Source organism: Lucilia sericata, unplaced genomic scaffold (genome assembly GCF_015586225.1).
Source record: "Lucilia sericata isolate MDLA Ls3-8-SP2 unplaced genomic scaffold, ASM1558622v1 Contig000838F_arrow, whole genome shotgun sequence".
NCBI classification, from domain to species: Eukaryota; Metazoa; Arthropoda; class Insecta; order Diptera; family Calliphoridae; genus Lucilia; species Lucilia sericata.
In genome coordinates, this window is record NW_023994830.1 from 160,780 (window position 1) to 184,213 (window position 23,434).

Consider the following 23,434-nt stretch of genomic DNA (forward strand, 5'->3'; position numbering starts at 1 on the left):
AGAGGAAATTTAAATTAAAATTATGATAATAAAAATGTTAATTGTTGTGCATTTATATATGTATAATAATACAATTTTATTTATTTAATAAAAATCTTTGTTTACCAACATTGTTAGCAATTTTTTATGTAAATAACTTTATTGACATACTATGTTAAAAATATCGTAGTGAAAAATTTATTGCATTTAAATTATAAGTTCTTTACATTTTCATTGTTTTATTTTTATGAATTTTATTACAGAATATTGTAAATACATTTGTAAGTATCGTTTGTATGTTAGAGTTTTTCTATTAAAAGTATAGTAAAATATTAAAACAAATTTCTCGACATTAATAAACAAAGACAATTTTTTAGTCATGTAAAAAACATTTTTCATTATTGTGAGGAAATTTCCCACAAACAAGCTAAACAATTGCTTGTTCTCTATTCTACTTGGTCATTTCTAAAGTTCAGATCGCCACTTATAACAGTAGAAATAAGTAAAGCTCTTATTTTTTGTAATAAAAAATTTAATAATATTTTATTCATTCATAAATTTAATTATTAAAAACTGTTTAACCACATTTGTATTGTATAGTCAATTTAAAAAGTCTCTTGATTATTTAAATAAAATACAAATTTTAAAAACAATTAAAAAAAATAAAATAAAATTTACAAAAATAAACACATAATTAATAAACAATTAAGGATTTGCTTTATCCAGCATTTATTTGTTACAAAAAATATATACATTTAGGTAAGTAAAACACAATTGTTGTTATTTGTTAATTTTTAAAAAATAAACGTAAATTCCATTAGATTGTTTTTTACCGCTATTAGTATTGGATAAACGTTTATTGTATGTTATTGATGAGTCAACTAATATAGATGATCGCATTAACTTAAATGGTTGCACAATGGTGCATAGAAATATAGTAAGCCGGTACAACCATATTTATAACAAAAATTTAATTATTTTCGCTTCTTTGGAAATCAATAAACATCACTTCCACAGATCACTTTAGACTTACTTAGTGCTACTTTTGATGTGCTGATAAATGTAATTCTTTTGGAAGTAATTCGGTTTTTATTTTTATTATTGATCATGATTTTAACAAAATTACTTAAAGTTTTCCATCACAAATCTAAGTATTTTTATATGAAAAATCAAAAACTGTATGTGTGTTGTTATTGTTTTGTTATTAACAAAGTTACTGAAAAATGAGAAAAAAAATTATTTTTAAAATTAAAATTATATCCTTAAAACTAAAAAAATTTTAAATAAAAAAATTAAATTAATTTTATTTTTTATTTTTTTTTAACAAACTTAGGTGAAGGGTATATAAGATCGAATTGAAGAAATAATAATAATTTTTTTAAATTTAATTTTTATATGAAAATTCAAAAATCGGTTGAAATTTTCATCTAAAATTTATTTTTATGTAATAAACCTAAAATTGCCAAATGATCAGTAGGTACTTCAGTTTTTCATAAAAAATATAAACTTTTTATATTCAACTAGCCGAATCTTATATATCGGCCTATATAAACATTAGGTTGATATTTGAAATAGGGCTTAAGTCAATTATGGACATATTCCTTTAGGATTAACATTATATTATTATTTGGGGGGTACGGTCAATTTTAGACCGATTTTCATAAAATTCGGTACAAAGATTAGTGCTCATCAGAAACTTACTTAAGTCGAATTTCAGCGCTATACTCGTATTTTTAAGCCAGTAGTGAGCGTTAAAGTAATTTTCTGAGGGGGACCTTATATGGGGAGTAGAGTCAATTGTGGACCGATTCTCATAAAATTTGGTAAAGAGATTTTAACTCATAAGAAACTTGCTAATGTCGAATTTCATCGCTATACTCCCCATATTTTTGATGGTGAGTATAAAAATGTGTAGGTCCATTGGGGTCTTAGGCAAATTATGGATAATAAAGATATACATATGGGTCATTTCGTGTCAAGTGACCCAACTTTAAAAATCGATGTCTTTCGATTTTGATGAAATTTGTACCAAGGTTAGTACTATTGGATAGTAGACCAGACACAAACTTAGGGGGGCTCAGTGTTGGACATTTTGGTCATACAGGGTTTTATTCAAACGAGTTCAGATAGATATTTTTTCAATGCTTCAAAATTTTTTTTTTCAAAAAACTCTTTTGTTTTGTTTTTTTGCTCAAAAGATAGCTTATATACAAACAAATTATTTTTTAACTTAAGAATAAGATTTTTTTAATATTTGTCACTTAATTTTCCCCTATTTTTTTGAATAGAAGTAGACCATTTCCTTTAAAAGCTTTGTGGTCACTTAGTGGGATGCAAAGGGCATATGTGAAAAAAATATATATTTTAACTCAAAAACTTTGCTTTTGGAATTTAAATATTTTTTGTATAAATATATCCTAGCATCCCACTAAGTAATCACAAAGCTCATGGAAGACAAAAGAAGTACTGTCTTATGCAAAAACGATTATTAAAGTTAACAATGGTTTACTACATACTTTTTATACCCTACACTACTATAGTGGGGAGGGTATTATACATACGTTTGCTGATCATTTTCTGAGTCAATTAATCCATGTCATTCCGTCTGTCCATGATATGCGTAATCTTGTAATCAAAGTACAGGTCGCAATTTTGAAGATGATTCAATAAAATTTAATACTTTTGACCCAAGGTCAAATCCTATTGATTTTCATAAAAATCGGACCATTATTTCACCTAGCCCTCATACAAACGAACCCCTCGATTTGAACTTTTTAACTCATAGTTATGTGTAATATATCCATGTCTGGACAAAAAGTGGCTCAACTGAGTTTTATACTACTCTTGATGACCCTGCAAAATTTTGTAATGACTGGTCAAATAGTGGCACAACTAAGTTTTATACTACTCTTGATGACCCAAAATTTTGTAATGATTGGGCCTCATTTCACCCTAGCACCCATACAAAGCCTGCATTAGAAATGTATTTAAATGTCCAATGTTCATCTATCAATTGTTCAAATATAACGGAGGCAAGATACAAATCAACATTAATGCTTTATTATGAATGATAAATCACATTTTATTCTCATAACTGATGTAGGGTATCAAATGGTTGGCCACGCCCACTTATTTCATATAAAAACAGGTTTTAATAACTATTTTAACTTAATACTTAATAGTTTTTAGATAAGGCAGGTAATCTTTACAAGTGGTCTTAGTAAATTTATAGAGATTTAGGTTATTATTAAGGTTTTTTGCAAAGGAACGTTTTAAAAACTTTGCGATTAATGAAGTCATATTTTGAAAAAGGTCTGATGAATACAGAAAAAATTGTATTAGTTCTATAAATAGTTATTGAAAGGATGATTATAATCGTCACAAGATCTATTTGGATTTAATCAATAATTTTTGTTCGAATTTATCACACTCTGAGCTTGTTATAGGGATGCGTTATAGAATATATACAAATTCTTAACAAGAAGGTTCCTTGTACTAGAGTACATATTCATTTAAAATTCCTTAGAAGGATTGCTGTTCAAAATCTAAAGTAATTATGTTTGCATCCGTTTAGCAGATATTTAGTTTAGATTAAATTTAAATTCAAAAATTTTTTGCTTAGAATGGACTCATAAAGTGGTTCTTATTATAATGTTACCTATAGGTTAAGCAATAGCAAGAAATTGATTTAAATTCGGCAATATTGAGCTTTATACTCCCACATCAAATCATTTTTCATAAATTTGAAAAGAGCGACTTTTTTAAACAAAAATATATATATTTTTTTAAATATTCATAATATTTTTATATGTCACAACAGCTTATGTCAACAACAGCTTACAACAGACAAACTGCTGGAGATGGCTAGATAGTCGTATGGTCTACTATGGTCTACGATCAATATTTCGATGTACTATAAATGTCGTCTTTTTTGATGGTGTATATAAAATGTATTGAGAAACATAGAGTGCTTATTATTCATCAATGACTAATTCTCTTACACCTTCAAATACTATATAAAAACTTATTAACAATTTATCGTTATTTCTTTTTACATATTTTTGCCACCTTGATATTAGTTCTAACAATGCAATTAGTACACAAGATAAAATACAAATAAAATATGATTCGTCATTGGCCATGTTTACATAGCAGTAAAACCCTTAACAGACCAATCGATCAGATTTCTATAGCAAACATAAACTCATGCAATGGGGACTTTAATATACACGTGAGTGTACGTACGAGTGTGTGTTTTTAAATCAATTATTTCAATTAATATAAATTGTTTGCATATGAGTTCTAGTATGTGCCACAACAAAATTAAATAAAATCAACCATCGTCAAGCATACAATAATAATTAAATGTAATGACCAGGGAAACCAGAATATGCAAATGCATGTTTTTTGTGTTGCGTCGTATGGACTCATGGATAAGATATTTACACGTTTCAGACCAATTTTTGAATTTTGGCATCGATTTGTTAGAGCATATTTTTGCATATTTTACCCATAAAAGCATAATTTTGCATGATTTGACTTTTGTAGCATATTTATGGCATATTTTCGAGTTTTTAGAGCATATTTTACTCTTTTAGTGCATATTTTGAAGTTTTTCGCTTTTTTTCATTTTTGTACATTTTTCATTTTTTTTCAAAACTTTATTTAAAAAAAATCAAATTTAATTTTTTTTTAATTTTTTAGCCTATTTTACAATTTTGAAAAAAATTATTTTCGTTTGTAGAACTTGAAAACTGCAAAAAATACATTAGTCTCATGAAAACCAATGTTATAGTTTTTTATTCAATAAAGCATTAAATTTTAAATCTAACATAAAACCGATTACTTTGGATTTCATGAGACCAATCCATTTTTATCGTTTAAAAAACTAGTATTGATAACACTGTAAGTATGTCAAAAAGACACAGAAAAACCCCGAGACACCTAAACTTAATTTTGGGTCGTAGAATTTAGTGGCTTACTCCGTTTTGAAAAGTTAGGTCAAAATCGGGAGATATTGCGTTTTAAAGTATGAACTGTTTATGAGGTGATTTCTTATTTTTTAAATTTTGAAAAAAATTTTCACGCATAGACATACGAACTAATTATAAAAAATATATATGCATAATTAATTCAAATGGACTCTAGTTTCATGTATTTATATACTTTTCTATACGTGAAAATTTTTTTTTTTAATTTAAATAATTAAAAAACACCTCAGAAACAGTGTAAACTTTAAAATCCAATATCTCCCGATTTTGACCCAACTTTTCAAAACGGAGTATGCCACTAGATACTACGACCGAAAATTAAATTCACGTGTTTCGGCTTTTTTCTGTGTCTTTTTGAAAGTTGAAATTTTAATCACAGTGTAATTATTGGATTTTATGACAACAAGGATTAAAATTTCAGTTTTGAAGCTATGAATACAATTGGAAGAAATGTGTCAAACTTTGTAGTTTAAAATATGTTTTTTTTTTTTTTTTTTGGGACCAAATGGCTTCATGTTATTTATTGGTTATCTGAATGTAAAACTGAGTTCTATTAAACTAGTTCTTCAAACTATGTGATGAATCAATTATAAAAAATCTTGTAGGATGAAATATGTCATTAAATATTTATTATTTCATTACAATTTCAGTGTTTTTGAGATTTTCAAAGTTAAAATATACTTTAAAATAATTATTTTTGGAGCATATTCTTTAATTTTTAAGAGCATATTTTAAGTTTTTTACGGCATATTTAAAGCTCTTAAAACTCTTTTTTTGGAGCATATTTTCGGTTTCCCTGGTAATGACGTTCAGCCATTGGGAATCGGTAAAGTGTAGTGGGGTTAAGATTTTATGTATTAACAACTAAGCAACTAAATAAAAGTAATTTTATATAAAAATAGTTAATTTACAAAATTTGTTTATTTATGCAGTCGCGTTCAGTCGTTGGAAATAAACGTTGTTAGTTGGCAAGAATTCGAATTTTTTTTGTTTTGACGAGAAGAGAAAGAAGAACAAGTGTAAGGCAGAGGAAACGTCTTACCAATATAATAATGTTTTTGTCTTGGAACGTGACATAAAATTGTTAACAACAAAGTGTATGACCTTCTGGTATTTCGTGTTTTCTAGTATTTTATTTCATTAATTGTTAGCCCCCAAAGTGTAGGAGTAAATTGGGGCCCCACAATTGTCATGGTGGTCAAATGGTTTAATAAATTATTAATTGTGCATTTGAAAAATAAGATATATACTATAAAAAATAAAGAAGTACTTAAATATTTATTTTTAGCTGCTATTGAATTTGAAAAGAACAATTTTTGCTATTTATAAATATTTAAATATTTAGTTTATGTCGGAAGTGGAAAATTTGTATTTATCTAAAATTATCAAAAATGTTCAATAAAATCTTAGATTCTAGAATATTTTTTAACGATTTATGGATTTAGAAAATGTATGTAAAATTTTTCTTTTTAAATAATTTTTTTTTTTTTAAATTTTCGAGAAATTTTTTATAAATATATTTTTTAGAACATTTTTCGATAATTTTTTTATAGAAAATTTTAGAAAAATATTAATTCGGAAGTGGAAAATTTGTGCTTAAGTAATGTTAATAAAAATCCCAGTAAAAACTTTCATTACCATGTAAGAAGTTAAAATTCTAAAATTTACTTAAATTTTTAACACGATGATGTCATTTTCTTTTAATTTTCAACAAATTTTCTTTTATTGAAAATTTTGCGAAAATTTCCTTTTTATAAAAAATTTAGATTTTTATAGAAAAATTTTCGATAGTTTTTCTTTTTATACAACATTTTTCGATAAATTCTCTTCTTATAGAAATATTTCTATAAGAATTTATATAGAAATATTTTAAAATATTTTAAATATTTTTCTTTTAATTTTCAACAAATTTTCTTTTATTGAAAATTTTGCGAAAATTTCCTTTTTATAAAAAATTTAGATTTTTATAGAAAAATTTTCGATAGTTTTTCTTTTTATACAACATTTTTCGATAAATTTTCTTCTTATAGAAAATTTGCGAAAAATTTTCATTTTATAGAATATTTGCGAAAAAATTTCATTTTATAGAACATTTCCGAGGAATTTTCTTTTTATACAAAATCTTCAAAAGGTTTTCTTTTTATAGAAAATCTTCATGAAAATTTCTTTTAATATAAAATCGAGAAATATTTTTTTTATGGAACATTTTTCGACAAAATTTCTTTTTATGGAAAATTTGTGATAAATTTGCTTTTTATAGACATTTTTGCCAAATTTTCTTTTTATAGAGATTTTTGCTTAATGTTCTTTTTATGGAAGATTTTCAATAAACGTTCTTTTTATAGGATATTTTTCTTTTTATTTTTGATAAATTTTCTTTTATAAAACATTTTTGATAATTTTTCTTTTTATTGAATATTTTTAGATAATTTTTATTTTAATAGAATATTTTTCGATAAAATATCTATTTATAGAAAATAAATAAAATTTTAGATACATTTAGGTACTCTATATCGAAAATTTTATAGAAATTCTCTAAATAAAAAAGGCCTTTTTCTACTATTACCTTCCATTTGCCTTTGTGTTTTTGGTGTTTCTTTTTTACAAAACAACAACAATTTTAAAACCTTAATATTTCTTTTTATTCTTGCCTTAAATAAACTAAGAACAATGTTAAAACCTTTTGAAATCTACTTTTGTTTGTAATTTTTTCATTAACACATTTTTTTATTCTTCGATTTTTTTTTCCCTACTGCAAGTTTACAGTAGATCGGTATGTATGTAAATGACCATGTAAATATTTTATGAATCTTACTGTTGTACGTAAAATAAAACGAAGTGCCACAAACTTAAGGCAACTCTTATACGTTGTTAGTAAAAGTCAGTTAAATCGTATTTATGAATATTTATTTGGTTTCTAGAACCAACCTTAGGTCCACATATTGTCTTAAACATTTTATAATTTTTAATAAAAAAATCTGTTATATTTAATTCGATTTTTTAGTATAACAAAGTTTAATTTTAATTTGAAATAGGAGCTGTGACGTATACTTTATATTATTGGTATTAATACATATTACGTATTCGCTCTTTTAAATAGCACCTACCATTATTTTCACTTTTAATCTTTCCCAAGATGCTGCCAACAATGTGACACATCTCTGTTGTGTAAATATTTGATTTCATATGATATAAAAATACAAAACTGATAATTATATTACACTTTTGTATATTTTTATACATTTTGTTAAAAAAGAAAAAAAAAAAAAAAAAAAACAATATGTATGGAAATCTACAATAATACCAAGTACTCTGTATGGACGTCGTACGTACATCTGTACGTACTTTTGTATGGATGACTCTAGTCGAGAGTACACTTACTATAAGTACGTGTACAATGTTATTCTTATTTTACTTTTTGTTGTTGGTATTTTTTATTTAGTGTACAAACATATATTGCTGTTGTTGTTTTAGAATTTTTTTTGTTTTAAATTTGTTTGTTGTTGTTGTTGTTTGTGTTCTAATAGTATTTGTTGTTCTTATACTATAGAACCACGTTGTTGTTATTGTTTGACACACATTTATTCATTCATTCCATTCAATTCAAAAAATCTAAACAGTGGGTTGAGATAGAAATTTTTGTATTTATACTTAAATTTTTGGAAAATTTTCTATAAAAAGAAAATTAATCAAAAACTTTCTTAAAAGAGAATTTATAAAAAATTTGCTATAAAAAAGAATTAATCAAAATTTTTTTATAAAAAGAGAATTTATCGAAAATTGTCTGTAAACAGAGAATTTATCGAAAATTTTCTATAAAAGAGAATTTATCGAAAATTTTCTATAAAAGAGAATTTATCGAAAAATGTCCGTAAAAAGAGAATTTATCGAAAAATGTCCGTAAAAAAAGCGAATTTATCGAAAATTGTTTTTTATGAAAAGAGAATTTATCGAAAATTGTTTTCTATAAAAAGAGAATTTATCGAAAATTATTTTCTATAAAAAGAGAATTTATCGAAAATTGTTTTCTATAAAAAGAGAATTTATGGAAAATTGTTTTCTATAAAAAGAGAATTTATCGAAAATTGTATTCTATAACAAGAGAATTTATCGAAAATTGTATTCTATAAAAAGAGAATTTATCGAAAATTGTATTCTATAAAAAGAGAATTTATCGAAAATTGTATTCTATAAAAAGAGAATTTATCGAAAATTGTATTCTATAAAAAGAGAATTTATCGCAAAATTTCTATAAAAAGAGAATTTATCGAAAAATTTCTATAAAAAGAGAATTTTCTATAAAAAGAGAATTTATCGAAAATTTTCTATAAAAAGAGAATTTATCGAAATTTTTCTATAAAAAGAGAATTTATCGAAAATTTTCTATAAAAAGAGAATTTATCAAAAATTTTCTATAAATGGAGAATTTATCAAAATTTTTCTATAAAAGGGGAATTTATCAAAATTTTTCTATAAAAAGAGAATTTATCGAAAAATTTCTCTGAAAAGAGAGTTTATCGAAAAATTTCTCTGAAAAGAGAGTTTATCGAAAAATTTCTATGAAAAGAGAATTTATGGAAAATTTTCTATAAAAAGAGTATTTATCGAAAATTTTCTATAAAAAAAGAATTTATCGAAAATTTTCTATAAAAAAAAAAATTTATCGAAAATTTTCTATAAAAAAAGAATTTATCGAAAATTTTCTATAAAAAAAGAATTTATCGAAAATTTTCTATAAAAAAGAATTTATCGAAAATTTTCTATAAAAAAAGAATTTATCGAAAATTTTCTATAAAAAAAGAATTTATCGAAAATTTTCTATAAAAAAAAGAATTTATCGAAAATTTTCTATAAAAAAAGAATTTATCGAAAATTTTCTATAAAAAAAGAATTTATCGAAAATTTTCTATAAAAAGAGAATTTATCGAAAATTTTCTATAAAAAGAGAATTTAAAAAGAATTAATCTATCGAACATTTTCAATAAAAAGGGGGAATTTATCGAACATTTTTGATAAAAAAAGAAGATATTTTATTGAAAATTTTTTATAAAAGAAGAAAATTTCTAGAAAATTTTTTATAAAAAGAGATTTTATCAAAACTTTTCTATAAAAAGAAGAGATTTTAAGAAAATGTCCAATAATAAAAAATAATAGAATTTTTATAACTTTTAGAAGACCTATAAAGAATTTGGAGAATCCGTCTCGAGAAAAGGTAGAGTGTCATAATGTCCATAGACCTTACGACACACCATAAAGCGACATATTGTCCATGGACAGAAAATGTCATAATGTCCATGAACATTTTGACACGTTTAAAACAGAAATGTATTGGAAAATTTGTTTAGAATTTAAGAAAGGAACACTCTTATCGCCTAAAAAACTGCTCCTAAATTTGTGTATGTTGCATTTTGGATTCCCTATAAAAATGGCCTTCGGCCGGGCGCAAGGGTTTAAAACTCTGTGGTATTTCGAATACCGGCTTCGCTAAATTGATAAATGTACTCTTTGAAATCCATGGACTTTATGTCACATTGTGATACTTTTGAAATTGTCATAACGTCCATGGACTCAATTTAGTGTGTCATAACGTCCATGGACATTATGACACGCCACCTCAAGAAAAACATGTGACTTTTCAAAATGGTTACGTTCATGTTAATGAGCGATTGTCTGGTGGAAAGCCAGCTGAAATTTTAAATTTTATTATCTGTTTATTGAATGCCGATATTTCCGAATGTGAAGGTGAAAGCAGGACCCTAACAAAGAGGGGTCAAAAGCAGTTCTGAGTGTTACACATTAACTATTTATGTATATATATACAGAAGTTGTCATTAGTTATTCACTTCCTCTGCAACTGTCCGGATGTAGTGGATCGAAGTTTCTAAAAGCTTTTTAAGTTCTTAGTGTCCCACTGTGCGTACTTGTATTCGTACACCACATTCATTTACTCATTCACTTTCTTTTAGATGTTTTGCGTGCATTTTTTCTACATGTATGTGTGTATGTGTGAGTTCTAGTATATTTATTTGTGTGTTTGTTTTGTTTTTGGACCTCATAAGTAGAGTAGTGGCAAACGATTAGTAGACATTTTAACGTTGACGAGTTAACGGGGCACAATTAAAGTGTTTTTTAGATTTTTTATTATTATTTTTCTGTTGTTATTGTATTTCCTTCAATACCTTTCGTATTGTTGTTGTTATTGTTGTATTTACTTTTCACACGACTTTAGTATATTTATTTCCGATTTGATTTAATGTGATTTTTTTTGTTTACTCTGAGAATAAGCGCATACATGAAAGTAAAACGAACGTGGTTTTTCAATACCTTCAGACAAACATACAAACTTAGAATTTCAAACTGAAAATGAAACTGAAAATCCGTTAACTATAAAACTTTGTTTAATTGCTGCGAAGGCAATAGTGATTTATTATTACATAGAAAATTTCGTCATCTAGCAAATAAATAATAAAAAAAAAGAATTTATAATTACAGAAAATAAAATAAAAAATAAAATAAAACAAACAAATAATAGAATCAATGGCAAATGATTCACTGTTAAATAAATGACTTCATTTGTAAGAAAATTTAAGTGCAATTTTTATTTTTGCTGCTGCAGTTGCTGTTTGAATTCTTAGCCAATTCATTCTGTTTTTTATTCATTCCAAAACAACTTGAATATTTATTTATTTATAATAGAAATAGAATAAAATAAAAAAACACTCAACATGATGTTTGTTTTCGAATTGCTGAAACCATTGCTGGTCTATGGTTTTGTTATAATTTTCACAATATTGACTAAAATATTTAAAACAATTGTTTATCAAGTGCATTCTATAGATATTTAAAAAAAAGTTTTGTAAAATAAAAATATTTATAAGTAAAAAGTAAACAACAAACATGTTTTCGAAAAGTATTAAGAGGATGAAACGGCAGGTAAATATTTAAATTGAAAATAAAAAAATATATTTCCAAATTCTATTTTGAACTGCGTATTTGAAAATCAAATTTTTGTTTATTTAATTGAACATTAATTAAAGAATTATTGATTGTCATTGTGAAATAACAAAGGGGTGAAATCAATCCATTTAAGAACAGGCAGGGGAATCACATCATACGATGGATAATTTATGAAATCTATATCACTTGTGGTAAATGTTATAAATATGCAATATAAATAATTTAATTATACAATATTTATATACCCTTCACCTTCGTGGGTAGGGTATATACAAATGTATGTATGTATGCATGTTTGTCATACCATTTGTAATTTCTACATTTCCGCTTGTAATTTAAAGATCTTTCCCTATCATGTCCGTCTGTCTGTGTGTTTGCTGAAATAAATTTTCTGAATTTATCTTCACAATCCAAATCTTCAATTATCTTATTTCGAGGCTTTCGATAAGTTTCCTACTTAATTTTACAAAATCAGTCCATAAATAAAGAAGATATGTGCAAAATTCCGAAACAACCTATGAAAATATTATGAATAATATTCTTTAATTAGAAAATTATTTAATTCAATTTATGGATATTTTTATTGAAAATTTTCTTTAAATAGAAAATTTATGAAGAAGTTTCTTTAAAAAAAGCTCAGTTACGATATGGAAACGTACTATAAGTTCAACAAATTCGAGTTGCCTATGTCATCAGACTACTTCAAAAAGTTGTAAAAAGAGAGTGGAATCCTCAGGATTATTTAAAAAACTTTCAAAAATTTTAACTTAATTACGAATTTTCGAAAAAAGAAATAAAGAATCCTTCTTCATTATCTAAAAAAATTGAAATTTAATTAAAAAAAATAAATGAAATAAAATACATTAGATCGTGAATACCCCTATTTTTTCCACTTATACTGCATACCTACTATAAACTACATAACGCCTATTTACAAAATAGTTAAAAGTAATATAAATTAAACAATATATTTAAAAGATAATTTCAGTTTATCTTTTTAAATTGTATAGAGTTACGAAAAAATATTAAGTTGCACTCACAAAGGGAAAATCATAAATGTCCAGCTACATACCTAAACATACATATTCAATTACCACTCGCACTCATTACACAGAACATACAACAATAAGACCCGATCACTTATGTAGTTTGTTGAAATAAATTGATGAAGATGAGTGGGAAACTGTGAAGATCCCTACATATTTTGGCAATTAACGAAATAAATAAAAACATTTGAAATGTTATAAACGAGTGTTAAACTGATACTTCCATATAATGTCATGCTATGATGACCAAATGGATGCGACAGTTTCTGTTTTTGATGGAACTAAGAGAATTTCAATTAATTTTAATGAACTTAAATTTGAAAGACGAAATAAAAACAAAAACATACGCATACTTCATATAAGTATATTTGGCAGCTATTACAGTGGATTAAGATGAAAAAAAAAACTTTTTAAAAATAAAAAACTTATCTTTAATTTACTGGAAGACTGGCATACCTCTAAACAACTAATTCATCATAATTTGTACTTATTAGTATTGACTATAGTATTGACTATAGACCAGACTATAAACCCGGCTAAATTCCAAACTATAGTATCGACTATATCACAGACTGTTGTCTCAACTATAGACCATACTATAGACCAGACTTTAGACCTGAAAATAGTATTGTCTATATATCTTATTATAGGCTCGACTATATACCAGATTACATTCATGCTGGTCTTTATACGGGACAATATACCAATCTCAACTGTAGACTGATATATAAACCAAACTACAGACCGATCTGTAGACCAGATTATAGACCAAATTATTATATTTTTCCAGTCGTTAGTTCAAAAAACCCCGAATTTTGGATTATGACAGTCTTGTAGTAAATGAGCGATATATAACGCACTATAATCTCAACTTTATATAGACCATAGATCAGACTCACTATAGATCAGATTATAGTTACGACTACCACCAAACTATAGTTTCGACAATGTAAGTACAATATTGTTGCTTCAACTATAGACTGGACTTATATACTAGATCAAACAATAGACTAAGTTCCGACTATAGATTAGACTATTGTCTCAATTTTTATACCCTACACCACTTTAGTGGGGAGGGTATATTGGGTTTGTGCTGATGTTTTGTAACATACAAAAATATTCGTCCTAAACCCACCTTAAAGTATACCAATCGGCTTAGAATCGTTTTCTGAGTCGATTTAGCTATGTCCGTCCGTCCGTCTGGCCGGCTGGCTGTCCATGTAAATCTTGTGCGCAAGGTACAGTTCGCAATTTTCAAGATAATTGGATGAAATTTTGTCCATTATTTCACCTAGCCTCCTATTGTCTCAATTTTTATACCCTACACCACTTTAGTGGGGAGGGTATATTGGGTTTGTGCTGATGTTTGTAAGTCGATTTAGCTATGTCCGTCCATCTGGCCGGCTGGCTGTCCATGTAAACCTTGTGCGCAAGGTACAGGTAGCAATTTTCAAGATAATTGGATGAAATTTGGTCCATTATTTCACCTAGCCCCCATACAACAGAACCCCCCGGCACAACTAAGTTTTATACTAGCCTTGATGACCTTGCCAAATTTCATAAAGATCGGGCCCCAGCTCCCATACAAAGTCCCCTTCCGAAAATTACTTGAATGACCAAAATTAACTTATAAACACAAAAATCGCGATCAAATTCAGCACAAAAAACTATTATATAAATATAAATATATTCACAAAACATTATCGGGCTTGGTTCATATTTGTCCCTAGCCCCCATATAAAGCCTCTTTCAGAAAATTAGTTTTTCTTCCATAAATTGTTTAAATGTATCGGAACTATGAATTATTATGAAAAATAAATCACATTTAATATTCATAACTGGTGTAGGGTATCATATGGTCGGTCACGCCCGACTATACTTTCTTACTTGTTTTATTTGCAATTTGTAACAAACCTATTATTCGCAAAGTTATTGTAACCATTTATTAATTTGTTTAAGATAGGTAGGTACATATTATTTGAACCTCGTCGAACAAAAATAATTGGTTATTCACCCCAAGAGTAATTAGTTTCCACGTGATTCCAATATTACTTTCTAGCTTACTACGTAATGAGAGTTTTTGCTGGGTATAGTCATGCACAGGATGAAAAGTCGTGTATTAAATTTAACTTTAATTTTACAACACACTTAAAAAATTGTCTAATTCTTAAAATATTTACAAATCGGGATTGATTAAACAAATCGATAGCAAAAAACCTTTTGCTTTCTATTTTTAAGGGAATTATATTTGAACCATTTTCATACTTAATTTAATTCCAATTTGTACTTTAGTCAAAAATAAATTTATTTGCTACCTTAAATATAATTCTCATTAAGTTAAGAATATTTTTGGAATAAGTAGTTGAGTTTTAGACTAATGTCATCATCATGTTTATTAATAATTAAACTAAACTCTTTACTGAAATGCTCTGAATTCTGTAATCAAGTACGAATCGAGCTCAAACTAAGCCTATTTTCGAATTAATTCTGTTTATTTTCTTAAATTAATATCTCAAATCAAGTATGCATTTAAGCTTAAATCAAACCGAAAGTTCTCAAAATAAGTACATTGTAAGACCACTATGACTTTAGTGTTAAGTGCCTTAAAGGGTTAATCTGACTTTTTTTAACTCTATTTTAAATATCGATCTATATACGATAAATTCCAGTCATTTGTGGTAAAGATGGCCGACAAATAAATATTATTTCGATATGGTGCACTAAAAATTTCCAAATATTGCAAAATTTGACCTTTGAACTCCACAGTTTATGGATCTATTTTTTTTACCGTTTAATAGCCTCATCAATTGGCCATAAATCCCCATGAGATCTCCTAAAAATTTTGAAATTTGTTTACAAAGATTCAAAAAAACTGAAATTGGAGATTTGAAACGGCCGTTGAAAAAATCAAACTTTTTTGACCGTAGCTGAGAACGAGTTAGCGTTATCTTATAAGGGCAAAAACTAATATTCGAGTAATTATAGATATATTTTAAGTAACAAAATGTTTTTTTTTTAGAATATATCCCAAAAAAAGTATTTTTTTGTCACATTTCGAATTCATGTGCCGTGGGACATGTTAGTGGCCTGGGGAATTTGAAATAACTTTTAAAGTTTTCAAGCAAATTTTGTGTTTAATATCTTTTCGAATTGCTCACTCTGTGCACATTACGAATTCTTTACAATAAAGTTCAAAATTTAAATGGCCAAATTTGAGCAAAAACTGAAAAAATCGATATTTTCTCCTTGTAAATGCATTTAGAAACTTCAGAGTCGTTGTTAACGTTATCCAATCAGCCTAATTTTTTGTATGACATAGTTTTATAACCCATAGAACAATTCTAGAGGGAGGACGGCCTGTCAGACAATTTTTGTTTCCTTCATACAAGCTTGAATCACTCTAATATAGATATTTCCGAAATATACTTAATGTAGGTTACGGGCCATACATAACCATTTAATTTATATTAAGACATATTGTTTATGAAAAATGTTGTTTAATAATTACAACATATGCAAATTAATTAATAAATGTATTGTTCCTTTTAATAAAATTTAATTAAATTTCCAATGAACCCTTTTCATTTTATTATCTATACCTTCAATTTATTTATTGTCTCTCATACGATTTATCATTCAGGTACCTACACAATGTGTACACAATAGGGTGATCGATTATTCGACATTTTCCAAAAACCGGTTTTCGAATAGTTCGAATAGTTGACATTTAAAAAAAACCGGTTGATATTTTTCAAATTCAGAAAAAACCGGTTATCCGGTTTTTCATTATAAATAAAACAAATATATTTTAATTTGAAAAACTTATTGTTTATGTTTAAATTTGATTAATAAAACATGGCCCGAAATGATTTTTAACAGTTTAAAAGATTATAACTTTATATCTAGTCGTTTGATTTACACTATTTCTTTAATATAAAAAAATTTGGAAAAAAGTGGGACACTTCTGTTAAACATAAGGTACTATGTAATCCTAGCTTATTTTAAAAGCCCTGTTTAGGAAATTTGCATAGGCATTCCAACACTTCCATAAAATTTCAGCCGTAAATTAATTATGGTAATTGGAATATAATCTTAAGAATGATAAAACAGTTATCAATTTTACAAATACATTTTTTTAATTAATTAGGAAAATCAAAAAAGTTTAACCAAAGGAGCTGTAGAAAAATATACGCTAGTTCATCGACTCGAATATTTTTAAAATTTAGACGGGCTGTATTATTATTTACTTAAAAATTTCATTTAAATAATCTTTGAATACAAAGCAAATAAAAGTATTAGAAACCGGATTTTAAAAAGTAAAAAAACCGGGTTATTCGATATTCGAAAAATCAACATTAAGAAAAAACCGACACTGGTAAAGCAGAAAAAACCGGTTTTAAAACCGGTTGAAAAATCGGGTCGATCACCCTAGTACACAAGTACTTTTCAACACTTTATCATAAATAATTATTGTGTTTATCTACACTTAAGTTAGTAAAACATGACAATACAATGAACAATAATAACCTTATTCCAGAACTGTATCTTGAGGATAGTTGCTTACAACTTATGAAATATATATTGGAAAATCAACAACTGATAACTGACCATACATTCCATGACCGCTTTGTCTATTTAATACCTGTTTTCAATCCATTAATATTTAAACTGATAAGATTTTATATCGAACACAAATACAGACATTTATTTATTGTTATTTTGTATATTTTTAGCTACGAATGTTGGAAAATGCAGCACCTCAAACACTCACCAGATACTCGCCACCATAGAGCACAATAACTTAAAATAGAAAAGCAATAAAAGAACGGAACTAGAGTGAAGTGACAAAATATGTGAGTTATAGGAAAAACAATTTCTATTCCACCAACTCATTAACAAAATAAAAACGATAAGAAAATTACTACAATAATCAACCAAACTAAATCTATAGTTGGTCAATTGCTCAAATTACTATCGAATTACTCGACGCGTCAACAGTTAATGCAATAGCAATTGAGTGAGAGACAGAGACAGTGAGATAGAAAAATGTGATATTGGAAATGTGGTATAGTAAAGTGATTAGCTAATGAGCTAAAATAAAAGACCAAAACTAAACCCAAATACATACATATACTGAGGGTGTCTTTCTAGTTAATCAAAGTTCCATAAAAGTGTTTATAGTTTCGATAACAAATTAACTCAATATAGCACGTAATCAGCGGTGTCGGCTAAGGAATCAACATTTTGCAGACTAACTACTATTATTCGGCTGGTAGTTAGTAAAGAGTAAATTTTTAATAGAACACTTGAACACACCTCAGTCGGTGTTAATCTTCGGTAATGGTAGGAACACAACGAGAACCTTTAGTACTACCCACTAACAATTCACATGTAGTGCAAACAACTTTACCAATAGAACATCAAATTTATACAAAAAAGAACTTCATGAATCTAAAACAATGCAAACCCAAAAGACTTTTAATTATACTCGGTGTAATCTGTGCCATTAGCGTAGTGGCCTGGTTGTATGTCGACCATACGTTACCGGAATTTAATCAATATCGTTTAGTGAAAAGTTATGATCGTTCAACTACGAAAAATGAAACAAATAAAATACGTTTTATATTGCTGTGGAATGATTTTTTTGGTGATAAACGCTGGTCTTTACCGGATGACTTAAATGATCCGGCTTTTTTTCGCCAAGGCATGAAATGTCCCGTCTCTAATTGTGTGATAACAAATCAAAGGGATATACTGCCTCATATCGACATGTATGATGCCATACTCTTTCATACGGCTCAACCATTCCCACTAGTGAATTCTATACCTAAACGTAGATCTGGGAAACAATTGTATGTTTTTGCTCTCATGGAACCACCCGGTGAAACTAAACATGTTTTAAGTGATGAAAATAATTTCTACAATTTAACCATGACTTATCGCATGGATTCGGATATATTGTGGACATATAATTTTTTTGTTGATAAAGAGACCGGTTTACGTATGACCCCTTCAGACTATCCACAATGGCGTGCAGTTCCCGATAACTATAATGATACTACTATATGGGAATTGTGGCCGTACAAGAACAAAATGGCTGCTTGGTTTGTATCACACTGTGAAACACTATCGCGAAGAGAAAAACTTACTGAAGCTTTGCAGAAATATATGGAAGTTGATGTTTTTGGAAAATGTGGACCAAAAAGGTGTGTATAAGTTATGAATAAAAAACTACATATTAATTTTGTGGGAGAATAGTGTTAAAAAAGAACTGCGATATTGAACACCCATATCGCTCATTTACTAAAAGACTGGCATAATCCAAAATTCGGCTTTTTTGAACTGAGACCTCCAAAAACATTCGTCACACTAAAGAATCCTATTAAACTCTACTATCTGAATCTGATTTAATTTTTAAAATCCCTTGATTTGTTTATAAGATGTTAAGCCAGTAACTTTGCAATAGTTGTATCTCAACCGATTTTAGTTTTGCTCTTCACCTTCGTGAGAAGTTTGCCATAAGGTAAATAACGGAGATATGAGCAAAATCCGGGATAACCTCTAAAAATTTCCGACTATTCATGCAAAGCGCAAAGTGCGCAAAGTACAGGTCGCAATTTTCATTTTGGATTGGATGAAATTTGGCACATACACTTTTTTAAAGGACGAAGCTTATTTAAAAAGGTTTAAAATCGGTCCATTATTTCACCTAACCCCCATACAACAGTAAACACGAAAATTGCTTTTCAGCTCATAATTATGTTAAATATACTTTTATCTCGATAAAAAGCAGAATAACTTAGTTTTATACAAGCATTGTTGACCACGCCAAATTCCGTAGTGGTGGGGCCTCATTTGTTCCTAGCTGCATACAAAGTCCCCTTTCAGAAATTGACTTTAATGTCCACAATTCACTTCATCAAATTTTATCGCAATCGGTCTATATTTCCCCCATAGCCCCTTAAATTGCTTAAATATATACAAATTAAAACAAGTAAGAATGTATAGTCGGTAGGGATGCCAATCCCGAAATCCCGATCCCGAAAATCCCGGGATTTTTCGGGATTGGCAAATCCCGAATCCCGGGATTTGGAAATAAAATTTTTTCGGGATTAGGATTTGTTTCAAAAAACTGTTTTTATTTTCTTTTTTGAGCCATAATTTTCATTAATTTGAAAATTACGATCTTATTTTATTTTTGACTCATGCAAAACAAAATTCCGCAGAGCTAATTTTATACATATTTGAACCTTTTATTTTTTAAAGTGGTATGAGTCCATACACATAGCACATATAAATTTATTTATTCACTTCGTTTTTATACCTTACACCACTTTAGTGGGGAGGGTATATTGGGTTTGTGCTGATGTTTGTTACACACAATAATATTGGTCCTATACCTTAAAGTATACCAATCGGCTCAGAATCATTTCTGAGTCGATTTAGCTATGTCCGTCCGTCTGTCCGTCCGTCCGTGTAAACCTTGTAATCAAACTACAGCAATTTTGAAGATAATTCAATGAAATTTTGCATGATCTTCTATTGTACTAGAGACGGATCCTATTGAAAATGGATAACATCGGTCCAATATTTGACCTAGCCCCCATACAACTGAACCCCCCAAATAGGGTTTTTAAGTTCATAATTATGTATGTTCAATATACTCGTAACTCGACAAAAAGCTGCAAAACCAAGTTCTATACTAGCCTTCATGACCCTGATGTATTTTTTGATGATGCGGCCTCATTTGACCCTAGCCCCTATGCAAAGCCCCCTTCGAAATATGACTTAAATGTACACAATTTTATTCAACAAAAAATAGCTAAATTATATCTGAGGCAAGGTACAATTCAACTTAGATGCTTTATTATGAACAATAAATCACATTTTATTTTTATAACTGGTGTAGGGTATGGTAGGCTTCGCCCAACTATAACTTTTTACTTGTTAGCACATTGCAATGTTGGTCGTAGACCGACCCAAAAAGTATACACATTCTGTGTCTGTAAGCTGAAAACACGAGTTAGAAGACTCATTCTATTTGGGCTGCAAATTTGGAACAAAATTGACACAAAAAAACCTAATTGGACCTCCTCTGAAAATCACATTGATGCTGATATTAATATCAATACATTACAATATTTTGATGGTGGGTATTTAATTTCGGCACAGTCGAATACAAACTTTATTTTTCAATACTAGAGGATTTTACATTTCTAACTTTCTACAAATCTGAATGATACCGGTAAAGGTAAATTACCTTGTTCTGAATGCACCTAAAATTTTAAATTAATACTACGAATATAATAATATGTTCCAAAACTAATATGTATTTTGAGTAAAATTCCAAATATTTTTCAAAGAATAGGTTCTAAATTGATGTTCGAATAATTGAATTGGTATCTGTTATAATTATTAGTTCACATGGAACAGTATGAGGTTTTAAAAAGTGCTTATGTCTAATTTCGGAACTTGATATTTATTTTTATTTAGGAAGTAAGTATGTATTTAAAAAGTTTCAGAAATTATTCAATTCTGAAAGTTTTTATTTAAAAATTGGAATTAATTGGATTGTTTTAATTTAAATATATCTTCTGTCTGTTAAATTTCCACAAAATTAAACAATTTTCTTTACAAATATGATGATTTAAAGATTTTCATATATAAAATAATTAAATTCATGTAATCCCGAAATCCCGTAAAATCCCGAAATACCGAAAAATCCCGGGATCCCGGGATTGCAATTTTCAAAATCCCGAATCCCGGGATTTGTAAAAGCCAGTCCCGTTTGGCATCCCTAATAGTCGGGCGTGGCCGACCATATGATACCTTACACCAGTTACGAATATTAAATGTTATTTATTTTTCATAATAAAGTATTTATCTTGAATATTACCTTGATTCCGATTTATTTAAGCAATTTATTGACGAAAAACTAATTTTCTAAAAGAGGTTTTATATGGGGAATAGGAGCAAATGTGGACAGATCCCGATAAAATGGGCTGGATAGATTTGTATTTATATAATATTTGTCTGTGCTAAATTGCATTGCTATAACAGTGTTAATAAATGAATTGTGGATGTTCAAGACACTTTCTGAAGGGGGCTTTGTATGGGGGCTAGGGTCAAATGAAGTCCGATTTCGAAATTCGGCAAGGTCACCAAAGCTTGTATAAAACTTAGTTTTGCGAACTTTCATCGAGATACATTTATATTACACATAATTATGAGCTCAAAAGCCCTTTTCGGGGGGTTTAGTTGTATGGGGTCTAGGTGAAATAATGGACCGATTTTAACCAATAGGCTTCGTCCTTGGGTCAAAACAAACGTGTATTTCAAATCGTCGAATGCAAGTTTCTTCCACAATAATTTCTTCAATAAATTGAATTTATTTTCTTAATTATTTTTTTAAAACAAAATATTGTTTGTTTATTTTAAAGCAAACATAAAAAACACTGTTATTTGTGTATATTTAAGTCTTATGCTTTCTTAAACAATTGGGTTTATTTCTTTAATAACGAATTGTTTTTTATTTAAAAGCAAACATGGAAATATTGTTTTTTATTTATACTTCTATAAATTAATTTTAGACTTAATTTTACTTTAGTATCAGCAAAAATTAGCATACCTTCTGAATCTGTTTTTTTTTTTTTTTGTTTTGAAAAATCACTAAAACAAAGAAACTTTCTCTACTGTTGATAAAATTGATCGATAGAAATAAGGACAAATCAGGGAAATAAATATTATTAAATTTCTTAAATTCTAACCATTTTTGTAATTTATTTACATACATAACATATTTTTATTAATGTTTCAAAACACTTTCTCATTTCAGTTGCCAAAAAGGCTCAGCCGATTGTGATAAAATGCTGGATGAAAACTATAAATTCTATTTTTCTTTCGAGAACTCTCTCTGCACCGATTATATAACAGAAAAATTATATAATATCCTACGTCGTAATATCATACCAATAGTTTATGGTGGCGCCAACTATGAACGTTTTTTACCACCACATTCCTACATCAATGTCGAGGACTATGAAACTCCACAAGATTTAGTCAATTATCTTAAGTACCTGTCGGATAGACCCGAAGAATATATGCGCTATTTTTGGTGGCGTCAATATTACGATTTAAAATTCTATTCTCCCTTCTGTGATTTATGCAAACGGTTGCATCAACCGAATTACTTTCTAAAGACACAAACTTATCAGAATATTGAAAAATGGTGGTTGGATGGAAGTTGTCGTTTTCGATCACGTATTAAATTTTGAAAATATGTGTAATATAAAAAGTATATATGTATGATTATAACTATGAGTTTGTTTTAGTATTAGTAAAAATAATAGTATATCTTTTGTATGAAAATTTATAAGATTTGTATTGTCCAATTTTCTCATTATATTATACTTATAATAAAAATATTTAATATTTAATAATGAAATATTTTTTTATAATTAT

The 23,434-nt window shown here is 27.6% G+C and overlaps 1 protein-coding gene across 2 annotated transcripts; it reads left to right on the forward strand.

The window, feature by feature from the left end:
* The first annotated feature begins 448 nt into the window (after nucleotides 1-448).
* Nucleotides 449-23,417, forward strand: LOC119608463 (alpha-(1,3)-fucosyltransferase C-like). 2 transcript variants are annotated; one of them, XM_037962894.1, is made up of 3 exons: nucleotides 449-738; nucleotides 17,707-19,179; nucleotides 22,809-23,247. In XM_037962894.1, exons 2-3 carry the CDS (start codon nucleotides 18,314-18,316, stop codon nucleotides 23,245-23,247), a joined length of 1,305 nt encoding a protein of 434 aa, XP_037818822.1. In that variant the 5' UTR covers nucleotides 449-738; nucleotides 17,707-18,313. The 2 variants fall into 2 exon arrangements, with proteins under 2 accessions (XP_037818822.1, XP_037818824.1); XM_037962896.1 differs by lacking the exon at nucleotides 449-738 and adding an exon at nucleotides 11,069-11,903 and having other exon boundaries at nucleotides 22,809-23,417.
* Nucleotides 23,418-23,434: the final 17 nt, after the last annotated feature.

What these genes read in the sequence shown, in the direction of transcription:
- LOC119608463 (XM_037962894.1), top strand. Translation starts at nt 18,314, where the DNA reads ATGGTAGGAACACAACGAGAACCTTTAGTACTACCCACTAACAATTCA. An exon ending in GGAAAATGTGGACCAAAAAG is followed by an intron (nt 19,180 to 22,808) that starts GTGTGTATAAGT and finishes TTCTCATTTCAG; the next exon opens with TTGCCAAAAAGGCTCAGCCG.